The 25,718-nt window shown below is 42.2% G+C and overlaps 1 protein-coding gene across 1 annotated transcript; it reads left to right on the forward strand.

Moving 5' to 3' along the window:
- Window positions 1-2,573: 2,573 nt before the first annotated feature.
- Window positions 2,574-25,478, forward strand: LOC115573252 (uncharacterized). Its single transcript, XM_030403962.1, has 9 exons — window positions 2,574-2,610; window positions 2,796-2,834; window positions 3,101-3,145; window positions 20,397-20,664; window positions 21,266-21,411; window positions 21,559-21,605; window positions 23,099-23,331; window positions 23,696-23,841; window positions 24,521-25,478. The coding sequence occupies exons 2-9, from the start codon at window positions 2,801-2,803 to the stop codon at window positions 24,868-24,870; spliced, it is 1,269 nt and encodes a 422-aa protein (XP_030259822.1). The 5' UTR covers window positions 2,574-2,610; window positions 2,796-2,800; the 3' UTR covers window positions 24,871-25,478.
- Window positions 25,479-25,718: the final 240 nt, after the last annotated feature.

The raw sequence follows: 25,718 nt of genomic DNA on the forward strand, positions 1-25,718 counted from the left end.
CTTCTCTTCATTTGTCTTCAGTGAGTCCATCTGACGCTCCCACTCAGCTGTTAGCAGGTTACAGTTCACTGACCCTGAAAGCATGAAGGCTAACCAGAGTGTTAGCTTGGAAGATACGAGCTCGGAGGTGTAGGATGATGCTCAAATCTGTTTTATTCATACAGCCACAAAATCACAATCACGTTGCCTCAGTGAGCTTTTATGATCTGTACATCTAACAACATCCTCTGTCCTCAGACCCTCGATTAGATGAACAGAGTTATTTTCTGATTGTGTGACGGCGGTTAGCTTCATCCTGTCAGCCACGCCCACAACCCCCCTCGGCCATGTTCAGACAGACGTAGGCCTGCAGCTCTCTGTCACAGAAGAGAGGCAGGAACATGAGACGAGCTCATGTGTTTACCTGTAACAACGTCAGCAGCAGCAGCTGACTGTACGTCAAGTCACAGCAGGAGAAGTTTGCAGAAGGAGCTCGAGAGAAAAACAACTTTTTGACTCTAAAACATTCAAACTTTAACCACAAACTGTCGAAGATTAGACTCAGTCCATCCCTCTCATTGTGTTTGGCTCCTCCCTCTTGTTCCTGGTTGGCTCCCTGTCTGTGTGAGTCTCCTCCCTCAGCGTGTGTGTGTGTGTGTGTGTGTGTGTGTGTGTGTGAGTCTCCTCCCTCAGTGTGTGAGTGTGTGTGTGTGTGTGTGTGTGTGTGTGTCTCCTCCCTCTGTGTGTGTGTCCCCTCCCTCTGTGTGTGTGTGTGTGAGTGTGTGTGTGTCTCCTCCCTCAGTGTGTGTGTGTGTGTGTGTGTGTGTGTGTGTCTCCTCCGTCAGTGTGTGTGTGTGTGTGTGTGTGTCTCCTCCCTCAGTGTTTGTGTGTGTGTGTGGGTGTCTCCTCCCTCAGTGTGTGTGTCTCCTCCCTCTGTGTGTGTGTGTGTCTCCTCCCTCAGTGTTTGTGTGTGTGTGTGGGTGTCTCCTCCCTCAGTGTGTGTGTCTCCTCCCTCAGTGTTTGTGTGTGTGTGTGGGTGTCTCCTCCCTCAGTGTGTGTGTCTCCTCCCTGTGTGTGTGTGTGTCTCCTCCCTCAGTGTGTGTGTGTGTGTGTGTGTGTGTGTGTGTGTGTGTCTCCCTCCCTGTGTGTGTGTGTGTCTCCTCCCTCAGTGTGTGTGTGTGTGTGTGTGTGTGTGTCTCCTCCCTCAGTGTGTGTGTGTGTGTGTGTGTGTGTGTGTCTCCTCCCTGTGTGTGTGTGTGTCTCCTCCCTCAGTGTGTGTGTGTGTGTGTGTGTGTGTGTCTCCTCCCTCAGTGTGTGTGTGTGTGTGTGTGTGTGTGTCTCCTCCCTCAGTGTTTGTGTGTGTGTGTCTCCACCCTGTGTGTGTGTGTGTGTATGTGTGTCTCCTCCCTCAGTGTGTGTGTGTATCTGTGTGTGTCTCCTCCCTCAGTGTGTGTGTCTCCTCCCTGTGTGTGTGTGTGTATGTGTGTCTCCTCCCTCAGTGTTTGTGTGTGTGTGTGTGTGTGTGTGGGTGTGTGTCTCTCCTCCCTCAGTGTGTGTGTGTGTGTGTGTGTGTGTGTGTGTGTGTGTGTCTCCTCCCTCAGTGTTTGTGTGTGTGTGTGTGTGTGTGTGTCTCCTCCCTCAGTGTGTGTGTGTGTGTGTGTGTGTGTGTGTCTCCTCCCTCAATGTTTGTGTGTGTGGGTGATGCTCCGCCCACCTGCTGCTGTCAATCATCCTGCACACCTGCAGCTCTCCATCAGTTCACCTGTGTGGTACCGTTCTGACCCGGCTGTGCTGCAGCTCACTGTGTTGTTGGACTAAAACTCTGATTGTCTGATTGATACTTGCTCTCCTGTCCTTTCCTGTCCGGTCCTCGTCAGCCTCCTCCAACCAGCCTCCACACCTGCCTGCTCTGCAACAGTCTCCCTGCTTCAGAACCGTTCTACAACAAACAGAATTACTCGTACTCACAATGAGACGCAGAGCAGATCCACAACAATGTGTATCGCTGCTCTCCGTGACGTCATCCTCACTCTCTCAGTACACACCTCTGCACGACATCATCACTGCTGTGGGCATAAAAACTCACATCTGCACCGTCTGCTGTGATTAAATGATTAAAAACCGTCTTGACAGTTCTGTAGATGAATGTTACAGTGGAAAAGAACTATAAGGACTACTGATGTTATTAATAGTATCATGTTATTCTCTGTTTAAAGTATAAACAGTGTCAGCAGTCCATCAAAAGTGCCATTTATTAACCTGTACATGGAACACATATCCAAATTAATGTTGCAGCTTCCTGGAGGCAGCCGGGAAACAAGTGTGTACAAACATAATCTGCCATGTGTACACTCACAAACCTCCTCTGTTGAAGCAGATACCAAAGAACCGACAAGTCATTTGAATGTGAACCAAAACATTCTCATTGGGGAAAACCAAACCTGGAGACTGTTAGGCTCAGACGTCGACACATGTAAATTGGTGTGCAGCTGAAAACAACATGTGTACTGTGAGTGGTGACGTTTAGTAAGATCAGTCTATTTCCATACAGGCAGCAGCAGGAAGGGTGACGAGTACGAATACAGCTGCAGGAGAGAGCATCAGTCACTGTGGAGAGAGGAGGTGAACAAGGTGAGTGAGGTCAGAACAACCTCAGCTGTCTTTTACCTTCACAGAGTCCTCACAGAGTCTTTCTCCGTCTTATAGAAGTAAATATAGATTCATTAGTGCAGTTAAAGCCGTTGGTTGAGCTGTCTGTGGTCGTCTGTGTCCAACATTTAACTGATATCGATGCTTCTGTATTTTCTCCTCCACAGTCAAGATGCTGTGGCGTCTGTTGTTCATCGCTCTGATCGGTAAGCAGCTCTTTTTAAAATGACTCCTACATAGAATGAGACGCAGGGCCCATCCACAAAACTGTGAATCAGGGATTTTAAACTAAAGTCCTTATTTATCGTCTTCCTGTTGACTGCTCTGCACTAAGTGTTGAAGGACTGGATATTGTAATTCTGCTGTATTACCCAGCAAATGATGTCACAGCTGCCAGTAACTTTGACTTTACTGAAATCAAAATCATCTGAATGGAAACAGAAATTCTTAAACAGTGTTCAACATTTCACAGGAGGAGCGCAGTGCACGACGAGCGACAGGTGCCCTGCAGGAGGAGGTAGGACTGAATTCTTCTTCTTTGGTTTCTTCATGTAGAAAAAGTTTGTGTTTTTTTAATATAAAGTAGAGTTTTAAAGAAAATGTGTACAAGTGCATGTAAACACAAAAGATATCTTATGGCTGTGCTGAAATATGAACTTTGTTGAACTATGAACTATTTTCTTTTGAAGAAAAGTTAAATAAAAACACTTTACAACAGCATTTCAAAGCTAAAAATGCATGATGTTTTTACGTATGATTTGTTTCCATCTCACCCTCTTCATCTCTATTTCATCCTGCGTTTTATCGTTTGAAGCTTGAAGGAGCACTGCGTTATTTTTGGAGAAGAAAATTTGAACACAGAACTTTAATATTTACAATATTAATGAGCTAATAATACAAAATGAAGTGAATATAAACAAGCTGTTCTCAGGAGGTGTGTTGTCCTTTAAGGTCAGTTTGTTTATTTAAGTTTTCAGTCGGATTACATCATTAACAACTTCTGATACTAATTCATGAATTCTTAACACGTTTTGGGTTTTATCATTTTACTCTAACAACACCGTTTTTATCCCAAGATTTTGTATTTCTCCTGTTTTATTCTCCAGTTGTGTTTTTTTATCTGCTGTTAATTTTTTTTTCTGTGGTGGTACATCCTGGACAAGTCGCCAGCTCATCACAGGGCCCTCACGCAGGGTTCCAACTGCACATCAGACATGCAGCTCAGCTCAGCCCAGAGCTATAGCCACCCCATATTATTATTATTATTATTAATAATAATAATAATAATGATAATAATAATAATATCGTGATATGTTAACATTTAATACTCTGTCGTTTAACATGTCACAGGAGGCGCACCAAGCAAAATTTCTTCGCACAGGTCGGTTTCAAAAACATTTGAATATCGTTTTGTTTTTTTACACAGATCTCATCAACACAGCAAACAGCATCACATCCCAGTCATCAATCTACCAACAAGTTGTCTCCTACACTTCTGGAAGAGCTACTGATGGGAATGAGGCAGTATGTGCTCACACCAGACCCGAGCAGGGGACCCCTGGTGGAGAATTGACCTACTGGGTGTCTACGACATTTCTGTTATCAGCATCTACAACACTAAAGGGACACATACTAACATAGAAGGTGCTCAGATCCACGTCAGGAACTCTCGTGAGAACAACGGCACCAACAACAAAATGTAAAACCTTCATGTTACTTTAAATAGCTTCACATTTTCAAGCTTCTGTACGTCCAGTATTTTTGTTCTGCATGTGATGTGTCCATGATCAACCTCAAGGGTTAGAACTGACAGAAACATACTGAATGTTGCAGAATTGAACCTTGAATATAACAGATGTGGTGAAACCTAACAAAAGGTTCAGGATTATGGGCGGAGACTGTTTCTGTGTCATGGTGTGTTTAAAGCCCAGGTGACTGTGGGACTTTCTACCTTTGTCAGCTTCCTCAGAGCCAATCAGAGATTTCATCCCACAGAAGCATCACTCTTCATGTCCTGTCTGTTTCTCTCTCTCATACTGTGTTCATCTTTCTCTTTCTTTCAGCTGTGCAAACATGATACCCTTCATAGAAGAGCAGTGGAATAACTATACTTGTGCTGAACAAGTTTCAGGGCGCTACGTCACCGTGTCCTTTCCAGGAACAAACCCTTTGATTCTGTGTGAAGTGAAGATCTACAGCAAGAGAAAAGGTACAAGAAATGTTCTGATCCGGTCTCCATCAGTGAGTTGATGAAGGTCGACACAAATGTTTCAATTACAGTGAAAATGTTTTCATCTCACCCTCTTCGTCTCTATTTCATCCTGCGTTTTATCATTTGAAACTTGAAGGAGCGCGGCGAAATTTTTGAAGAATAAAATTAAGATTTCAGAAATTTTATATTCACTATATAAATGAGCTAATAATATAAATTGATCTGAATATAAACAAGCTGTTCTCAGGAGGAAAATAAGGTCCCCAGAAGACTGTTTTGTAGCTAGAAAGGTGGCAACGAAACCTTTTTTTTTTATCCCAAGATGTTTTATTATTTCTTCTGTTTTATTCTCCAGTTGTGTTTTTTTTTTTATCTGCTGCTGATTTTATTTTCTTTCTGTGAAGCACTTTGTAACCTTTTTTAGAAAAGTGCTATATAAGTAAAGTTAACATGATTATAAAAAGTGTGAGTGTCGTCCCGTCTCGTTCTCTCTCGTTGCAGATCATTCTTGATTATCTGATTTGCATAAAGTTTTCCATGCTTTTATTTTCTCACCTTTAGATTACTGCAGTGCTGTAACTTTTTACCAGCATCAGTCAGAGCTCTCTCCACTGACTGCAGCTGCTTCAGAGTGCTGCTGCTTTTTTACCAGGAACACCAAAAACGTTTGAGCACTTTATGTTCACTGACTACGTGCTTCATTTCACTCATCACTTTTAAAGCGTTAAAGGGGCACTATGTAGATTTGTGGAAGAAATTCAAACTCTGAACTTTTATATTCACAATATAAATGAGGTTAACAAGCTGTTCTGAGAGGAAAAAAAGGTCCCCAGAACTCTGTTTGAAGCCAGAACAGGTGGCAGGGTCCGCCACTTATAAACAAGGTGTGTTGTCCTTTAAAGTCAGTTTGTTTATTTGAGTTTTCAGGCGGACTACATCATTAACAACTTTGAAATCTGATTCATGAATTCTTAACACATTTTGGGTTTGTGTTTGTTTTTTTTTTTATCTGTGGTTAAATGCTATATAAATAAAGTTATGATTATTTAATATTTAATATTCTGTCATTTAACTCGTCACAGGAGGCGCACCAAGCAAACATTTCTTTACACTGATCGGTTTCATTTCTCTCTCGTCATGTAAAAAGATTTGAATGTTGTTTTGTTCTCTTACACAGATCTCATCAACACAACTAACAGCATCACATCCCAGTCATCAAACTACACAAATAAGGAAGGTGTCTCCTACTCTTTTGAAAGAGCTACTGATGGGAAGAAGACACGGTGTGCAATCACCAACAATGAGCAGAACCCCTGGTGGAGAATTGAGCTGCCGGGTATCTACAACATTTCTTGTATCAGCATCTACAACGTTGACAGTTACAATACTGATATGGACGGTGCTCAGATCCACATCGGGAACTCTCGTGAGAACAACGGCATCAACAACAAAATGTAAAACCTTCATGTTACTTTAAATAGCTTCACATTTTCAAGCTTCTGTACGTCCAGTATTTTTGTTCTGCATGTGATGTGTCCATGATCGGCCTCAAGGGTTAGAACTGACAGAAACATACTGAATGTTGCAGAATTGAACCTTGAATATAACAGATGTGGTGAAACCTAACAAAAGGTTCAGGATTATGGGCGGAGACTGTTTCTGTGTCATGGTGTGTTTGAATGCCCAGGTGACTGTGGGACTTTCTACCTTTGTCAGCTTCTTCAGAGCCAATCAGAGATTTCATCCCACAGAAGCATCACTCTTCATGTCCTGTCTGTTTCTCTCTCTCATACTGTGTTCATCTTTCTCTTTCTTTCAGCTGTACAAACATCACAAACTTCGAAGGAGGGCAGTGGAATAACTATACTTGTACTGAACAAGTTTCAGGGCGCTACGTCACCGTGTCCTTTTCAAAAATAAAGCCTTTGATTCTGTGTGAAGTGGAGATCTACGGCAAGAGAAAAGGTACAAGAAATGTTCTGATCCGGTCTCCATCAGTGAGTTGATGACGGTCGACACAAATGTTTCAATTACAGTGAAAATGTTTTCATCTCACCCTCTTCATCTCTATTTCATCCTGCGTTTTATCGTTTGAAGCTTGAAGGAGCACTGCGTTATTTTTGGAGAAGAAAATTCAAACTCAGTATTTTAATATTTACAATATAAATGAGCTAATAACATGAATTAAGTGGATATAAACAAGCTGTTCTCAGGAGGAAAATAAGATCCACAGAACTCTGTTTTGTAGCTAGAGTGGTGGCAGGGTCCGCCACTAATAAAAAAAGTGTGTTGTCCTTTAAAGTCAGTTTGTTTATTTCAGTTTTCAGCCGGATTACATCATTAACAACTTTGAAATCTAATTCATGAATTCTTAACACGTTTTAGGTTTTATCATTTCACTCTAACAAAATCTGTTTTATCCCAAGATGTTTTATTATTTCTTCTGTTTTAATCTCCAGTTGTGTGTTTTTTTTGTCTGCTGTTAATTTTTTTTTTTTTTTGTGAAGCACTTTGTAATCTCGTTTAGAAAAAATGCTTTATAAATAAAATTATAATTATTGTGATTATGACTATCATGATTGTAATATTTTAACATTCAATATTCTGTCATTTAACACGTCACAGGAGGCGCACCAAGCAAACATTTCTTTACACTGATCGGTTTCATTTCTCTCTCGTCATGTAAAAACATTTGAATATTGTTTTGTTTCCTTACACAGGTCTCATCAACACAACTAACAGCATCACATCCCAGTCATCAAACTACACACATGATGTCCAATACTCTTCTGTAAAAGCTACTGATGGGGATATGACAAAATGTGCGAGCACCAAACCCCAGCAGGGGGACCACTGGTGGAGAATTGACCTGCTGGGTGTCTACGACATTTCTTGTGTCAGCATCTACAACAAAATCGAAAACAATATTACCATGAACGGTGCTCAGATCCACATCGGGAACTCTCGTGAGAACAACGGCATCAACAACAAAATGTAAAACCTTCATGTTACTTTAAATAGCTTCACATTTTCAAGCTTCTGTACGTCCAGTATTTTTGTTCTGCATGTGATGTGTCCATGATCGACCTCAAGGGTTAGAACTGACAGAAACATACTGAATGCTGCAGAATTGAACCTTGAATATAACAGATGTGGTGAAACCTAACAAAAGGTTCAGGATTATGGGCGGAGACTGATTCTGTGTCATGGTGTGTTTGATGCCCAGGTGACTGTGGGACTTTCTACCTTTGTCAGCTTCTTCAGAGCCAATCAGAGATTTCATCCCACAGAAGCATCACTCTTCATGTCCTGTCTGTTTCTCTCTCTCATACTGTGTTCATCTTTCTCTTTCTTTCAGCTGTACAAACATCACAAACTTCGAAGGAGGGCAGTGGAATGACTTCAAATGTACTGAACAAGTTTCAGGGCGCTACGTCACCGTGTTCTTACCAAAACAAATTGGTTTGATTTTGTGTGAAGTGGAGATCTACGGCAAGAAAAGAGGTACAAGAAATGTTCTGATCCACATGCACACATTCAGTAACTGATGGTAGAAAGGGATGAGTTCAGTGTCTCCATTACAGTAACATGTTGACAAGAAACTTATTCAGACAAAAGCAGAGATTAAAATGACTGACAGGAAACAAAATCCCTTGAAAGTCTCAGGTGATTCCAAGAGGAGACAGACGGGCCGGGCGGTTCTACAGAAACATTTTTATGTGCAGTTGGAGAAGATGATATTATTCTCATCTCACATCCTTGTTATCTGTTTTGTCCCTTTGACTTTCACTAATCCTTGTTGTGTATGCTCCATAATAACCCTGTTCAGTGCTTCAATTCACATCAGATATTTATTTATTTTGTAGCATCACCATTTAAGCTGATCAAGGAGACGAAGACGTGGGAACATGCCCTGGAGTACTGCAGGGGGAGAAACATGGACCTGGCTACCATCCTCAGTGAAGACGACCAGACCCTGGCTGAGCTGGAGGCCCGGAGAGCCGACACTCCCTTCTTGTGGCTGGGCCTCCACTACACCTGCATCCTGGAGGTTTGGTTCTGGGTGGCTGATCATCGCTTGGAGTTCAACCGCTGGGCTGACGGGGAAAAAACAGGAGATTGTGACAGGAGTGCTGTCATGGAAAGAGCTGAGGGCCATAAGTGGTTCAGCAAGTCTGACTACGCTGAGTTTAATTTCATCTGTCAGAAGTTTTAGTTTCCTCAGCTCCGCAGATATAACTGACCCTGCAGTCATCTCAGTAGTTTAACTCCATATTTTAGAACGTGCATGCGCTTTAACTTTATGAGATGTGTTTGAACTGAATCTATAATACTGTGTTTATACTATAATCCGTGTGGTGATGATATCATGTTGTGTTGTTCTGAGGTACGTGTCCACAGGATCCGTCATTTTCACGCTTCTCGTTCACTGTCTTTGCAGGAAGCCCTGCGATGCGTTCAGGTAACGGCGCGTCCTGTTTCACGAGTGTTTCCATGTTTGCACACGGCTGATCGAGTAACATTCGTCCAATCGGGTGCAGCCTGTTTTTTCATCAGGCGTGAAAAAATGACACATCTGTGGACACGTACCCTGAGACAGAGTCCTGCACGGGTTCGGGTACCCGACGGTGACCTGCACTATTTGGATGAAACAGGTGAAAAATAATGTCCTGTGTCGGACACGAGTGCGGATCAGGTCGGACGCCTAGAGAGCGCGGGTCTCTTGCGATTGTCATTTTCATGGCGTCAGGTGCAAAAAAAAAAAAATCATTAGCGAAACATATGCAAAAATCTGCCTGCATTTCAAAAAGATAAGCATGTACCGTATTGACCAGAATACAGGACGAGTTTTTTTTCGATGAAAATTATGTGGAAAAAGTGGGGTCGTCTTATAATCGGGGTCTAACCGTTGACATATGCTGATAGTTGTCTGGGTCGCTACACGACCACAACAGCAGAGGGTGCCAGCTTATTGTAGAGACGTCACTGACACTGTGGCTGCGGTTATCTGTCAATCACAGCGGAGAAGAAGTGACAGGAGATGAAAAATGGAGAGACGCTGTGATTTTACGGAGCAAAGTGGATCAAGTTTGGCAAGTTTACAGACAACTGAGGCGGAGCTATGATGCTGATTTTAAGATAATGGTGATCAATGAAGCGGAGGCGCCAAACAACTGACAGCCAGCCAAGAAATATGGAGTTACGGAGTGTAACGTCTGAAGATGGCGGGTCCAAAAAGTGGCTGCTTCCAAGAGACTGACAGGAGGGTATGAGTTTGTTATTGAGAAACGAATTTTGGTTATCAGAGTCTTTTTCTGAAGATTAGCTAGTCTTAAAAAGAGGGGTCGTCTTAAAATCAGGGTCGTCCTATATTCGGGTCATTACGGTATATTTCATATGAGCTCATTCATGCGTGCTTGCGCCCTCCCAGAACTCCCATTCCCCACGCTGGCTTACTTTCATTTTTAAAAATTGCGTCACTCTAATTTTGCTTCGGGTGCGGGTCGGGCGTCAGCATCAATTCGTAGCGGGTCGGCTCGGGTGCGGAATGTAATTTGTGCTACTGTCGGGAAACGGGTCGGATGCAGGTTTGCAAAATAAGAACCGTGCAGGAATCTGCCCTGAGATCTGTTTGCTTCCACTTAATCACTGATGTTAGAATCAAACTTTATTCATGTAGCAGCCTTTGGAAATATAAGAATAATATGATTATATACATGACATGTTTTAATTAATTTTGTTTTCATCATATACTTTTTACTTTTGTTCTAATTCTAATTATTCTTATAAGTGTAAAATTTAAATCTATTAGAATTATCAGATGTTACATAAAAGTCAGAGTGAGATGACGAGGGAAACATTTTGAAACGTGTCGTTACTTTTAAATCTTTTATCTTGTAAAACCTTCGCTGATATGAAACATTTGCAGCAGACAGTTTGTGTTTTGAAGACATTCTCTCTACATGTTGTCTCTCTGAATGCAAACGTGCCTTTTTTAACAATATTAGTTTTTTGTGTGCAAATAAAAAGTCTAAATAAAGTAAAAGTTGAGACGTTCTTTGAATGATTCCTTCTCTTCATTTGTCTTCAGTGAGTCCATCTGACGCTCCCACTCAGCTGTTAGCAGGTTACAGTTCACTGACCCTGAAAGCATGAAGGCTAACCAGAGTGTTAGCTTGGAAGATACGAGCTCGGAGGTGTAGGATGATGCTCAAATCTATTTTATTCATACAGCCACAAAATCACAATCACGTTGCCTCAGTGAGCTTTTATGGTCTGTACATCAAACAACATCCTCTGTCCTCAGACCCTCGATTAGATGAACAGAGTTATTTTCTGATTGTGTGACGGCGGTTAGCTTCATCCTGTCAGCCACGCCCACAACCCCCCTCGGCCATGTTCAGACAGACGCAGGCCTGCAGCTCTCTGTCACAGAAGAGAGGCAGGAACATGAGACGAGCTCATGTGTTTACTTGTAACAACGTCAGCAGCAGCAGCTGACTGTACGTCAAGTCACAGCAGGAGAAGTTTGCAGAAGGAGCTCGAGAGAAAAACAACTTTTTGACTCTAAAACATTCAAACTTTAACCACAAACTGTCGAAGATTAGACTCAGTCCATCTCTCTGTTTGTTTGGCTCCTCCCTCTTGTTCCTGGTTGGCTCCCTGTCTGTGTGAGTCTCCTCCCTGTGTGTGTGTGTGTGTGTGTGTCTCCTCCCTCAGTGTGTGTGTGTGTGTGTGTGTGAGTCTCCTCCCTCTGTGTGTGTGTGTGTCTGTGTGTGTGTGTGTCTCCTCCCTCTGTGTGTGTGTCTCCTCCCTCAGTGTGTGTGTGTGTGTGTGTGTGTGTGTCTCCTCCATCAGTGTGTGTGTGTGTGTGTGTGGGTTTGTCTCTCCTCCCTCAGTGTGTGAGTCTCCTCACTCTGTGTGTGTGTCTCCTCCCTCTGTGTGTGTGTGTGTGTCTCCTCCCTGTGTGTGTGTGTGTGTGTGTGTGTCTCCTCCGTCAGTGTGTGTGTGTGTGTCTTCTCCGTCAGTGTGTGTGTGTGTGTGTGTGTGTGTGTGGGTTTGTCTCTCCTCCCTCAGTGTGTGTGTCTCCTCCCTCTGTGTGTGTGTGCGTGTGTGTGTGTGTGTGTCTCCTCCCTCAGTGTTTGTGTGTGTGTGTGTGTGTCTCCACCCTGTGTGTGTGTGTGTGTGTATGTGTGTCTCCTCCCTCAGTGTTTGTGTGTGTGTGTGTGTGTGTGTGTCTCCTCCCTCAGTGTGTGTGTCTCCTCCCTGTGTGTGTGTGTGTGTGTGTGTCTCCTCCCTGTGTGTGTGTGTGTGTGTCTCCTCCCTGTGTGTGTGTGTGTGTGTGTGTCTCCTCCCTCAATGTTTGTGTGTGTGGGTGATGCTCCGCCCGCCTGCTGCTGTCAATCATCCTGCACACCTGCAGCTCTCCATCAGTTCACCTGTGTGGTACCGTTCTGACCCGGCTGTGCTGCAGCTCACTGTGTTGTTGGACTAAAACTCTGATGGTCTGATTGATACTTGCTCTCCTGTCCTTTCCTGTCCGGTCCTCGTCAGCCTCCTCCAACCAGCCTCCACACCTGCCTGCTCTGCAACAGTCTCCCTGCTTCAGAACCGTTCTACAACAAACAGAATTACTCGTACTCACAATGAGACGCAGAGCAGATCCACAACAATGTGTATCGCTGCTCTCCGTGACGTCATCCTCACTCTCTCAGTACACACCTCTGCATGACATCATCGCTGCTGTGGGCTCAAAAACTCACATCTGCACCGTCTGCTGTGATTAAATGATTAAAAACCGTCTTGACAGTTCTGTAGATGAATGTTACAGTGGAAAAGAACTATAACGACTACCGATGTTATTAATAATATCATGTAATTCTCTGTTTAAAGTATAAACAGTGTCAGCAGTCCATCAAAAGTGCCATTTATTAACCTCAACATGGAACACATATCCAAATTAATGTTGCAGCTTCCTGGAGGCAGCCGGGAAACAAGTGTGTACAAACATAATCTGCCATGTGTACACTCACAAACCTCCTCTGTTGAAGCAGATACCAAAGAACCGACAAGTCATTTGAATGTGAACCAAAACATTCTCATTGGGGAAAACCAAACCTGGAGACTGTTAGGCTCAGACGTCGACACATATAAATTGGTCTGCAGCTGAAAACAACATGTGTACTGTGAGTGGTGACATTTAGTGAGATCAGTCTATTTCCATACAGGCAGCAGCAGGAAGGGTGACGAGTACGAATACAGCTGCAGGAGAGAGCATCAGTCACTGTGGAGAGAGGAGGTGAACAAGGTGAGTGAGGTCAGAACAACCTCAGCTGTCTTTTACCTTCACAGAGTCCTCACAGAGTCTTTCTCCGTCTTATAGAAGTAAATATAGATTCATTAGTGCAGTTAAAGCCGTTGGTTGAGCTGTCTGTGGTCGTCTGTGTCCAACATTTAACTGATATCGATGCTTCTGTATTTCTCCTCCACAGTCAAGATGCTGTGGCGTTTGTTGTTCATCGCTCTGATCGGTAAGCAGCTCTTTTTAAAATGACTCCTACACAGAATGAGACGCAGGGCCCATCCACAAAACTGTGAATCAGGGATTTTAAACTAAAGTCCTTATTTATAGTCTTCCTGTTGACTGCTCTGCACTAAGTGTTGAAGGACTGGATATTGTAATTCTGCTGTATTACCCAGCAAATGATGTCACAGCTGCCAGTAACTTTGACATTACTGAAATCAAAAACATCTGAATGGAAACAGAAATTCTTAAACAGTATTCAACATTTCACAGGAGGAGCGCAGTGCATGACGAGCGACAGGTGCCGTGACTCAGCAGGAGGTAGGACTGAATTTCTTCTTCTTTGGTTTCTTCACGTAGAAAAAGTTTGTGTTTTTTTTTTTCATAAAGTAGAGTTCTCAAGAAAATGTGTGCAAGTGCATGTAAACACAAAAGATAACTTATGGTTCTGCTGAAATATGAACTATTTTCTTTTTAAGGAAAGTTAAATAAAAACACTTTACAACAGTATTTCAAAACTAAAAATGCATGATGTTTTTACGTTTGATTTGTTTCCATCTCACCCTCTTCGTCTCTATTTCATCCTGCGTTTTATCGTTTAAAACTTGAAGGAGCACTGCGTTATTTCTGGAGAAGATTCAAACTCAGAACTTTAATATTTACAATATTAATGAGCTAATAATACAAATTGAAGTGAATATAAACAAGCTGTTCTCAGGAGAAAAAAAAGGTCCCCAGAACTCTGTTTTATAGCTAGAATGGTGGCAGGGTCCGCCACTTATAAACAAAGTGTGTTGTCCTTTAACATCAGTTAGTTCATTCAGTTTTCATGAGGACTTCATCATTAATAACTTTTAAATATAATTGATGAATTCTAAACACTTTTGGGTTTCATCATTTTACTCTAACACCGTTTTTATCCCAAGATGTTTTGTTATTTCTTCTGTTTTATTTTCTAGTTGTGTTTTTTTTTTATCTGCTGTTAATTTTTCTGTGAAGCAGTTTGAAACCTTGTTTAGAAGAATGCTATATAAATGAAGTTATGATGACGATTTAATATTTAATATTCTGTCCTTTAACACGTCACAGGAGGCGCACCAAGCAAACATTTCTTTACACTGATCGGTTTCATTTCTCTCTTGTCATGTAAAAACATTTGAATATTGTTTTGTTCTCTCACACAGATCTCATCAACACAGCAAACAGCATCACATCCCAGTCATCAAACTACACAAATGGTGGTGTCTTCTACTCTTCTGGTAGAGCTACTGATGGGAATGAGAAAGAATGTGCTCACACCGAACCCGGGCTGGGGAACCACTGGTGGAGAATTGACCTGCTGGGTTTCTACAACATTTCTGTTATCAGCATCTACAACACTGATGCGGACAATACTAATATTAACGGTGCTCAGATCCACATCGGGAACTCTCGTGAGAACAACGGCATCAACAACAAAATGTAAAACCTTCATGTTACTTTAAATAGCTTCACATTTTCAAGCTTCTGTACGTCCAGTATTTTTGTTCTGCATGTGATGTGTCCATGATCGGCCTCAAGGGTTAGAACTGACAGAAATATACTGAATGTTGCAGAATTGAACCTTGAATATAACAGATGTGGTGAAACCTAACAAAAGGTTCAGGATTATGGGCGGAGACTGTTTCTGTTTCATGGTGTGTTTAAAGCCCAGGTGACTGTGGGACTTTCTACCTTTGTCAGCTTCTTCAGAGCCAATCAGAGATTTCATCCCACAGAAGCATCACTCTTCATGTCCTGTCTGTTTCTCTCTCTCATACTGTGTTCATCTTTCTCTTTCTTTCAGCTGTGCAAACATGACACCCTTCATAGAAGAGCAGTGGAATAACTATACTTGTGCTGAACAAGTTTCAGGGCGCTACGTCACCGTGTCCTTTGCAGGAACAGAGCCTTTGGTTCTGTGTGAAGTGGAGATCTACGGCAACAAAAAAGGTACAAGAAATGTTCTGATCCGGTCTCCATCAGTGAGTTGATGACGCTCGACTCAAACGTTTCCATTACAGTGAGCATTTTGACACGAGGCGTATTGATAGGTGGAATTTAAATGGACTTACTGTGTACTTGTTGAATCTTATCGAGGTAAAGGCTCGTTCTTCTTTGGCTATTTTTCAACAGGTGACGACACAGAGCTCAAGGTTTGATGCAGGAACACATAGACAGTCTGTAGTCTGTATTTTATTTCCAATCCACAAGGTTCGTTTGATTCTGAGGAAACAGACAGATCGTACTGTGATGGGATTCATAGATTTTTACGTTTTTACTTACAGTTACACTTTAATCATTTTACAAACTTAACGGCAGAAAACAGTGTTACTAGTTTCAAAACTTTAAAAAAGAGAGAGAGAAATGACTTTGAAAAGACGTTAGTCTCTTCTCCCTGTAGCGTCTGGGTGGATAAATAGAGACTGACCTTCATTTTTGGGTGGATTGTTCCTTTATGAGAATGAAAAAGTTGTAGCTTGTTTTTCCTGAGGATGAGGCTGTGATGAGAGCGATGTCTTTGTGTCTTTTACAGCAGGAAACACCGACATGATGGAGTACATGTTCAGATCTGCTGCCAGATAAGAACACAGTTTTAAAACCCTTGTTGTGTTTTTTTTCATTTATTTTGTAGCATCGCCCTTTAAGCTGATCAAGAAGAACAAGACGTGGGAACATGCCCTGGAGTACTGCAGGGGGAAAGACATGGACCTGGCTACCATCCTCGATGAAGACGACCAGACCCTGGCTGAGCTGGAGGCCCGGAAAGCCGACACTCCCTTCTTGTGGCTGGGCCTCCACTACACCTGCATCCTGGAGGTTTGGTTCTGGGTGGCTGATCATCGCTTGGAGTTCAACCGCTGGGCTCCAGGGGAAAAAACAGGAGATTGTGACAGGAGTGCTGTCATGAGCAAAGCTGAGGGCCATAAGTGGTTCAGCAAGTCTGACTACGATGAGTTTAATTTCATCTGTCAGAAGTTTTAGTTTCCTCAGCTCCGCAGATATAAGTGACCCTGCAGTCATCTCAGTAGTTTAACTCCATATTTTAGGACGTGCATGCGCTTTAACTTTGTTAGATGTGTTTGAACTGAAACTATAATACTGTGTTTATATTATAATCTGTATGGTGATGATATCATGTTGTGTTGTTCTGAGGTACGTGTCCACAGGATCCGTCATTTTCACGGTTCTCGTTCACTGTCTTTGCAGGAAGCCCCGCGATGCGTTCAGGTAACGGCGCGTCATGTTTCATGAGACGTGGCGCTGGGTCACCTGCCCCTCATTTGCATGAAGTTGAATTTATGGTTACTTTATGCAAATCAGGTGGAAAACCATCAAAAAGTAAAGATTGTTAAGTGAAAATGAAGAAAGATTCTGCAGCTGCGGGACTTTTTTAAATCCTAAAATGTCTGCAGGAACACGTTTGCACACGGCTAATCGAATAACATTCATCCAATCGGGTGCAGCCGGTGTTTACGCAGCCTGTTTTTTCGTCAGGTGTGAAAAAATGACGCCTCTGTTGACACGTAACTTGAGATCTCTTTGCTCCCACTTAATCACTGATGTTAGAATCAATCAAACTTTATTCATGTAGCAGCTTTGAAAAATAAGAATAATATGATTACATACATGACATGTTTTAATTAATTTTGTTTTCATCATATACTTTTTACTTTTGTTCTAATTCTAATTATTCTTATAAGTGTAAAAATTAAAGCCATGAGAATTTTCAGACATTCCAGACTGAGATGACGAGGGAACATTTTGAAACGTCTCGTCACTTTTAAATCTTTTATCTTGTAAAACCTTCGCTGATATAAAACATTTGCAGCAGACAGTTTGTGTTTTGAAGACATTCTCTCTACATGTTGTCTCTCTGAATGCAAACGTGCGTTTTTTAACAATATTAGTTTTTTGTGTGCAAATAAAAAGTCTAAATAAAGTAAAAGTTGAGACGTTCTTTGAATGATTCCTTCTCTTCATTTGTCTTCAGTGAGTCCATCTGACGCTCCCACTCAGCTGTTAGCAGGTTACAGTTCACTGACCCTGAAAGCATGAAGGCTAACCAGAGTGTTAGCTTGGAAGATACGAGCTCGGAGGTGTAGGATGATGCTCAAATCTGTTTTATTCATACAGCCACAAAATCACAATCACGTTGCCTCAGTGAGCTTTTATGATCTGTACATCTAACAACATCCTCTGTCCTCAGACCCTCGATTAGATGAACAGAGTTATTTTCTGATTGTGTGACGGCGGTTAGCTTCATCCTGTCAGCCACGCCCACAACCCCCCTCGGCCATGTTCAGACAGACGCAGGCCTGCAGCTCTCTGTCACAGAAGAGAGGCCGGAACATGAGACGAGCTCATGTGTTTACCTGTAACAACGTCAGCAGCAGCAGCTGACTGTACGTCAAGTCACAGCAGGAGAAGTTTGCAGAAGGAGCTCGAGAGAAAAACAACTTTTTGACTCTAAAACATTCAAACTTTAACCACAAACTGTCGAAGATTAGACTCAGTCCATCTCTCTGTTTGTTTGGCTCCTCCCTCTTGTTCCTGGTTGGCTCCCTGTCTGTGTGAGTCTCCTCCCTGTGTGTGTGTGTGTGTGTGTGTCTCCTCCCTCTGTGTGTGTGTGTGTGTGTTTGTGTGTGTGTGTGTCTCCTCCCTCAGTGTGTGTGTGTGTGTGTGTGTGAGTCTCCTCCCTCTGTGTGTGTGTGTGTCTGTGTGTGTGTGTGTCTCCTCCCTCTGTGTGTGTGTCTCCTCCCTCAGTGTGTGTGTGTGTGTGTGTGTGTGTGTCTCCTCCATCAGTGTGTGTGTGTGTGTGTGTGGGTTTGTCTCTCCTCCCTCAGTGTGTGAGTCTCCTCACTCTGTGTGTGTGTCTCCTCCCTCTGTGTGTGTGTGTGTGTCTCCTCCCTGTGTGTGTGTGTGTGTGTGTGTGTCTCCTCCGTCAGTGTGTGTGTGTGTGTCTTCTCCGTCAGTGTGTGTGTGTGTGTGTGTGTGTGTGGGTTTGTCTCTCCTCCCTCAGTGTGTGTGTCTCCTCCCTCTGTGTGTGTGTGTGTGTGTGTGTGTGTGTGTGTGTCTCCTCCCTCAGTGTTTGTGTGTGTGTGTGTGTGTCTCCACCCTGTGTGTGTGTGTGTGTGTATGTGTGTCTCCTCCCTCAGTGTTTGTGTGTGTGTGTGTGTGTGTGTGTCTCCTCCCTCAGTGTGTGTGTCTCCTCCCTGTGTGTGTGTGTGTGTGTGTGTGTCTCCTCCCTGTGTGTGTGTGTGTGTGTGTGTGTGTCTCCTCCCTCAATGTTTGTGTGTGTGGGTGATGCTCCGCCCGCCTGCTGCTGTCAATCATCCTGCACACCTGCAGCTCTCCATCAGCTCACCTGTGTGGTACCGTTCTGACCCGGCTGTGCTCCAGCTCACTGTGTTGTTGGACTAAAACTCTGATGGTCTGATTGATACTTGCTCTCCTGTCCTTTCCTGTCCGGTCCTCGTCAGCGTCCTCCAACCAGCCTCCACACCTGCCTGCTCTGCAACAGTCTCCCTGCTTCAGAACCGTTCTACAACAAACAGAATTACTCGTACTCACAATGAGACGCAGAGCAGATCCACAACAATGTGTATCGCTGCTCTCCGTGACATCATCCTCACTCTCTCAGTACACACCTCTGCATGACATCATCGCTGCTGTGGGCTCAAAAACTCACATCTGCACCGTCTGCTGTGATTAAATGATTAAAAACCGTCTTGACAGTTCTGTAGATGAATGTTACAGTGGAAAAGAACTATAAGGACTACTGATGTTATTAATAATAACATGTAATTCTCTGTTTAAAGTATAAACAGTGTCAGCAGTCCATCAAAAGTGCCATTTATTAACCTGTACATGGAACACATATCCAAATTAATGTTGCAGCTTCCTGGAGGCAGCCGGGAAACAAGTGTGTACAAACATAATCTGTCATGTGTACACTCACAAACCTCCTCTGTTGAAGCAGATACCAAAGAACCGACAAGTCATTTGAATGTGAACCACAATATTCTCATCAGGTAAACAGAACCAGGGGGCTGTTAGGCTCGGACTTTGACACATACAAATTGGTCTGCAGCTGAAAACAACATGTGTACTGTGAGCGGTGACGTTTAGTAAGATCAGTCTATTTCCATACAGGCAGCAGCAGGAAGGGTGACGAGTACGAATACAGCTGCAGGAGAGAGCATCAGTCACTGTGGAGAGAGGAGGTGAACAAGGTGAGTGAGGTCAGAACAACCTCAGCTGTCTTTTACCTTCACAGAGTCCTCACAGAGTCTTTCTCCGTCTTATAGAAGCAAATATAGATTCATTAGTGCAGTTAAAGCCGTTGGTTGAGCTGTCTGTGGTCGTCTGTGTCCAACATTTAACTGATATCGATGTTTCTGTATTTTCTCCTCCACAGTCAAGATGCTGTGGCGTCTGTTGTTCATCGCTCTGATCGGTAAGCAGCTCTTTTTAAAATGACTCCTACACAGAATGAGACGCAGGGCCCATCCACAAAACTGTGAATCAGGGATTTTAAACTAAAGTCCTTATTTATTGTCTTCCTGTTGACTGCTCTGCACTAAGTGTTGAAGGACTGGATATTGTAATTCTGCTGTATTACCCAGCAAATGATGTCACAGCTGCCAGTAACTTTGACATTACTGAAATCAAAATCATCTGAATGGAAACAGAAATTCTTAAACAGTGTTCAACATTTCACAGGAGGAGCGCAGTTCATAAAGAGCGACAGGTGCCGTGACTCAGAAGGAGGTAGGACTGAAAACATTTCTGTACACTGATCAGTTTAATGTCTTCACATAGAAAAAGTTTTTGTTTTTTTTAGTAAAGATCTAAAGAAAATGTGTGCAAGTGCATGTAAACACAAAATATAGAAGGATTTTTTTTTAAGGAAAAGTCATATAAAAACACATTAAAACAGTATTTCAAAGCTAAAAATGCATGATGTTTTTAAAGTGAATTACTCTACATATGTTTTGTTTTCATGTGCAGATCTCATTCAGACAACAGTCAAGTCATTCCAGTCATCAACAGTGAACGACTACCATCCTAAGAGAGCTATTGATGGACGTACAGACACATGTGCCAAAACCAGACCTAACAGTCAAGATAACTCCACCTGGTGGAAAGTTCAGCTGTCGGGTGTCTACCAGATTTCTTGTGTCAGTATCTTCAGCAAAGACCAGAATGATACCATCATGACCGGTGCTCCTGTCCGAGTCCACATTGGGTCCTTCAACAACAGAATCGACAGCAAAATGTAAGAGCTTCATGTTACTTTAAATAGCTTTACTTTACATTTTCAGGCTTCAGCATGTCCTGTTTGTCTATATAATGTCTCTATAAATAAAGTTATAATTATTATGATTATGATTGTAATATTTATTTGTATTGCAAATAAAACATTTATTAATCGTAAAGTTTATTTCTGAGAACAGTTCTGCATCCGTCATGTAGTTCTGATGATTGTTAAAATCTTCCGTTCAATTTTCAGTCACATTGACGATTTCACAGCTCCTGTGATGATAGATTTACGACTGAGTGAAAGATGAGTGGCGCAGAATGAAACCTTAAATATATTTGATGTGATGGAATGAGATGAATGGTATTAACCGCTGGTACAATATTATATATATGTAAATAAATCTGTGTGGTGGCAGCGTAGTTTCCCTGATAGCTCTCACAGTCACTGTTGATTATGGGCGGAGACTGTTTCTGTACCATGGTGTGTTTGATGCCCAGATGCCGAGATGACTTTCTGCCTTTTACAACTTTCGAGATTTCATCTCACAGAAGCATCACTCTTCATGTCCTGTGTGTTTCTCTCTCTCACACTGTTTTCATTTTTCTCTTTCTTTCAGCTGTACCCACATCACAGACTTCAACAGAGGGCAGTGGAATAACTTCACTTGTACTGAACAAGTTTCAGGGCGCTACGTCACCGTGTCCTTACCAGGAACAAGGCCTTTGATTCTGTGTGAGGTGAAGATCTACGGCAAGAGAAAAGGTACAAGAAATGTTCTGATCCGGTCCGATTTAATACGTTTAACACGTCCCAGGAGGTGCACCAAGCAAACATTTCTTTACAGTGATCAGTTTCATTTCTCTCTCTTCATGTAAAAACATTTGAATATTGTTTTGTTCTCTAACACAGATCTCATCAACACAACTAACAGCATCACATCCCAGTCATCAAACTACATAGATGTGTTCCCCTACTCTTCTGGAAGAGCTACTGATGGGGATGAGTCAGCATGTGCTCACACCAAAGACGAGCTGGGGGACCACTGGTGGAGAATTGACCTGCTGGGTGTCTACGACATTTCTTGGGTCAGCATCTACAACGGAAACAATATTTATGTGAACGGTGCTCAGATCCACGTCGGGAACTCTCGTGAGAACGACGGCACCAACAACAAAATGTAAAACCTTCATGTTACTTTAAACAGCTTCACATTTTCAAGCTTCTGTTCGTCCAGTATTTTTGTTCTGCATGTGATGTGTCCATGATCGGCCTCAAGGGTTAGAACTGACAGAAATATACTGAATGTTGCAGAATTGAACCTTGAATATAACAGATGTGGTGAAACCTAACAAAAGGTTCAGGATTATGGGCGGAGACTGTTTCTGTGTCATGGTGTGTTTGATGCCCAGGTGACTGTGGGACTTTCTGGCTTTGTCAGCTTCTTCAGAGCCAATCAGAGATTTCATCCCACAGAAGCATCACTCTTCATGTCCTGTCTGTTTCTCTCTCTCATACTGTGTTCATCTTTCTCTTTCTTTCAGTTGTACAGAGATCGAAAACTTCAAAGGAGGGCAGTGGAATGACTTCAGATGTACTGAACATGTTTCAGGGCGCTACGTCACCGTGTTCTTACCAGGAACAAGGTATTTGATTCTGTGTGAAGTGGAGATCTACGGCAAGAAAAAAGGTACAAGAAATGTTCTGATCCGGTCTCCATCAGTGAGTTTATGACTCTCGACTCAAATGTTTCCATTACAGTGAAAATGTTTTCATCTCACCCTCTTCGTCTCTATTTCATCCCGAGTTTTATCATTTGAAACTTAAAGAAGCACTGAGTAATTTTGGGAGAAAAAATTCAAACTCAGAACTTTAATATTTACAATATTAATGAGCTAATAATACAAATTGAAGTGAATATAAACAAGCTGTTCTCAGGAGGTAAATAAGATCCCCAGAATACCGTTGTGTAGCTAGAATGGTGGCAGGGTCCGCCACTTATAAAGAAAGTGTGTTGTCCTTTAACATCAGTTAGTTTTTTCAGTTTTCAGGAGGATTACATCATTAGCAACTTTTAAATATGATTAATAAATTCTTAATACTTTTGGGTTTCATCATTTGACTCTAACAACACAGTTTTTATCCCAAGATGTTTTATTATGTCTTCTGTTTTATTTTCTAGTTGTGTTTTTTTTGCCTGCTGTAAATTTTTCTGTGAAGCAGTTTGAAACCTTGTTTAGAGGAATGCTATATAAATGAAGTTATTAGGATTATTTAATATTTAATATTCTGTCCTTTAACACGTCACAGGAGGCGCACTAAGCAAACATTTCTTTACACTGATCGGTTTCATTTCTCTCTTGTCATGTAAAAACATTTGAATATTGTTTTGTTCTCTTGCACAGATCTCATCAACACAACTAACAGCATCACATCCCAGTCATCAAACTACACAAATACGGAAGGTGTCCCCTACTCTTCTGGTAGAGCTACTGATGGGAATGTGACAGCATGTGCTCACACCATAGAAATGGAGGCGGAACACTGGTGGAGAATTGACCTGCTGGGTGTCTACAACATTTCTCGGTTCAGCATGTACAACAAAAAAACACACAATACTAATATTACCGGTGCTCAGATCCACATCGGGAACTCTCGTGAGAACAACGGCACCAACAACAAAATGTAAAACCTTCATGTTACTTTAAATAGCTTCACATTTTCAAGCTTCTGTACGTCCAGTATTTTTGTTCTGCATGTGATGTGTCCATGATCGGCCTCAAGGGTTAGAACTGACAGAAATATACTGAATGCTGCAGAATTGAACCTTGAATATAACAGATGTGGTGAAACCTAACAAAAGGTTCAGGATTATGGGCGGAGACTGTTTCTGTGTCATGGTGTGTTTGATGCCCAGGTGACTGTGGGACTTTCTACCTTTGTCAGCTTCTTCAGAGCCAATCAGAGATTTCATCCCACAGAAGCATCACTCTTCATGTCCTGTCTGTTTATCTCTCTCATACTGTGTTCATCTTTCTCTTTCTTTCAGCTGTGCAAACATGACACACTTCACAGAAGAGCAGTGGAATGACTTCACTTGTGCTGAACAAGTTTCAGGGCGCTACGTCACCGTGTTCTTTGAAGGAGAAAGGCCTTTGGTTCTGTGTGAAGTGAAGATCTATGGCAACAAAAAAGGTACAAGAAATGTTCTGATCCGGTCTCCATCAGTGAGTTGACGATGCTCGACTCAAACGTTTCCATTACACTGAGCATTTTGACACGAAGCGTATTGATAGGTGGAATTTTAATGGACTTACTGTGTACTTGTTGAATCTTATCGAGGTAAAGGCTTGTTGATCTTTGGCTATTTTTCAACAGGTGACGACACAGAGCTCAAGGTTTGATGCAGGAACACATAGACAGTCTGTACTCTGTATTTTATTTTCAATCCATAAGGTTCATTTGAATCTGAGGAAACAGACAGATCGTACTGTGATGGGATTCATAGATTTTTTACGTTTTTACTTACAGTTTAACCATTTTACAAACTTAACGGCAGAAAACAGTGTTACTAGTTTCAAAACTTTAAAAAAGAGAGAGAGAAATTACTTTGAAAAGACGACCTCTCTTCTCCCTGTAGCGTCTGGGTGAATAAATAAAGACTGACCTTCATTTTTGGGTGGATTGTTCCTTTATGAGAATGAAAAAGTTTTTGCTTGTTTTTCACGAGGATGAGGCTGTGATTACAGCGATGTCTTTGTGTCTGCTACAGTAGAAAACACAAACATGATGGAGTTCATGTTCAGATCTGCTGCCAGATGAGAACACAGTTTTAAAACCCTTGTTGTGTATGTTTTTTTTCACTTATTTGTAGAGTCACCCTTTGAGCTGATCAAGGAGAAGAAGACATGGGAACATGCCCTGGAGTACTGCAGGGAAAGAAACATGGACCTGGCTACCATCCTCAATGAAGACGACCAGACCCTGGCTGAGCTGGAGGCCCGGAATGCCGACACTCCCTTCTTGTGGATGGGCCTCCACTACACCTGCATCCTGGAGGTTTGGTTCTGGGTGGCTGATCATCGCTTGGAGTTCAACCGCTGGGCTCCAGGGGAAAAAACAGGAGATTGTGACAGGAGTGCTGTCATGGAAAGAGTTGAGGGCCATAAGTGGTTCAGCAAGTCTGACTACGCTGAGTTTAATTTCATCTGTCAGAAGTTTTAGTTTTCTCAGCTCCGCAGATATAAGTGACCCTGCAGTCATCTCAGTAGTTTAACTCCATATTTTAGGATGTGCATGCGCTTTAACTTTGTTAGATGTGTTTGAAATTAATCCATAATACTGTGTTTATATTATAATCCATGTGGTGATGTATCATGTTGTGTTGTTCTGAGGTACGTGTCCACAGGATCCGTCATTTTCACGCTTCTCGTTCACTGTCTTTGCAGGAAGCCCCGCGATGCGTTCAGGTAACGGCGCGTCATGTTTCATGAGACGTGCCGTTGGGTCGCCTGCCCCTCGTTTGCATGAAGTTGAATTTATGGTTACTTTATGCAAATCAGGTGAAAAGCCGTCAAAAAGTAAAGATTGTTCAGTGAAAATGAAGACAGATTCTGCAGCTGCGGGGCTTCTTAAATCCTGAAATGTCTTCATGAACACGTTTGCACACGGCTAATCGAGTAACACTCTTCCAATCGGGTGCAGCCTGTTTTCTTGTCAGGCATGAGAAAATTACACGTCTGTGGACACGTACCCTGAGATCTGTTTGCTTCCACTTAATCACTGATGTTAGAATCAATCAATCAAACTTTATTCATGTAGCAGCTTTGAAAAATAAGAATAATATAAATGATTATATACATGACATGTTTTAATTAATTTTGTTTTCATCATGTACTTTTTACTTTTGTTCTAATTCTAATTATTCTTGTAAGTGTAAAAATTAAAGCCATAAGAATTATCAGACGTTACATAAAAGTCAGACTGAGACGACGAGGAAACATCTTGTAATGTTTTGTTACTTTTAGATCTTTTATCTTGTAAAACTGATATAAAACATTTGCAGCAGACAG

Source organism: Sparus aurata, chromosome 21 (assembly GCF_900880675.1).
Source record: "Sparus aurata chromosome 21, fSpaAur1.1, whole genome shotgun sequence".
Taxonomy (NCBI): Eukaryota; Metazoa; Chordata; class Actinopteri; order Spariformes; family Sparidae; genus Sparus; species Sparus aurata.

What these genes read in the sequence shown, in the direction of transcription:
- LOC115573252 (XM_030403962.1), top strand. Translation starts at nt 2,801, where the DNA reads ATGCTGTGGCGTCTGTTGTTCATCGCTCTGATCG. An exon ending in AACAGAATCGACAGCAAAAT is followed by an intron (nt 20,665 to 21,265) that starts GTAAGAGCTTCA and finishes TCTTTCTTTCAG; the next exon opens with CTGTACCCACATCACAGACT. An exon ending in AACGGCACCAACAACAAAAT is followed by an intron (nt 23,332 to 23,695) that starts GTAAAACCTTCA and finishes TCTTTCTTTCAG; the next exon opens with CTGTGCAAACATGACACACT.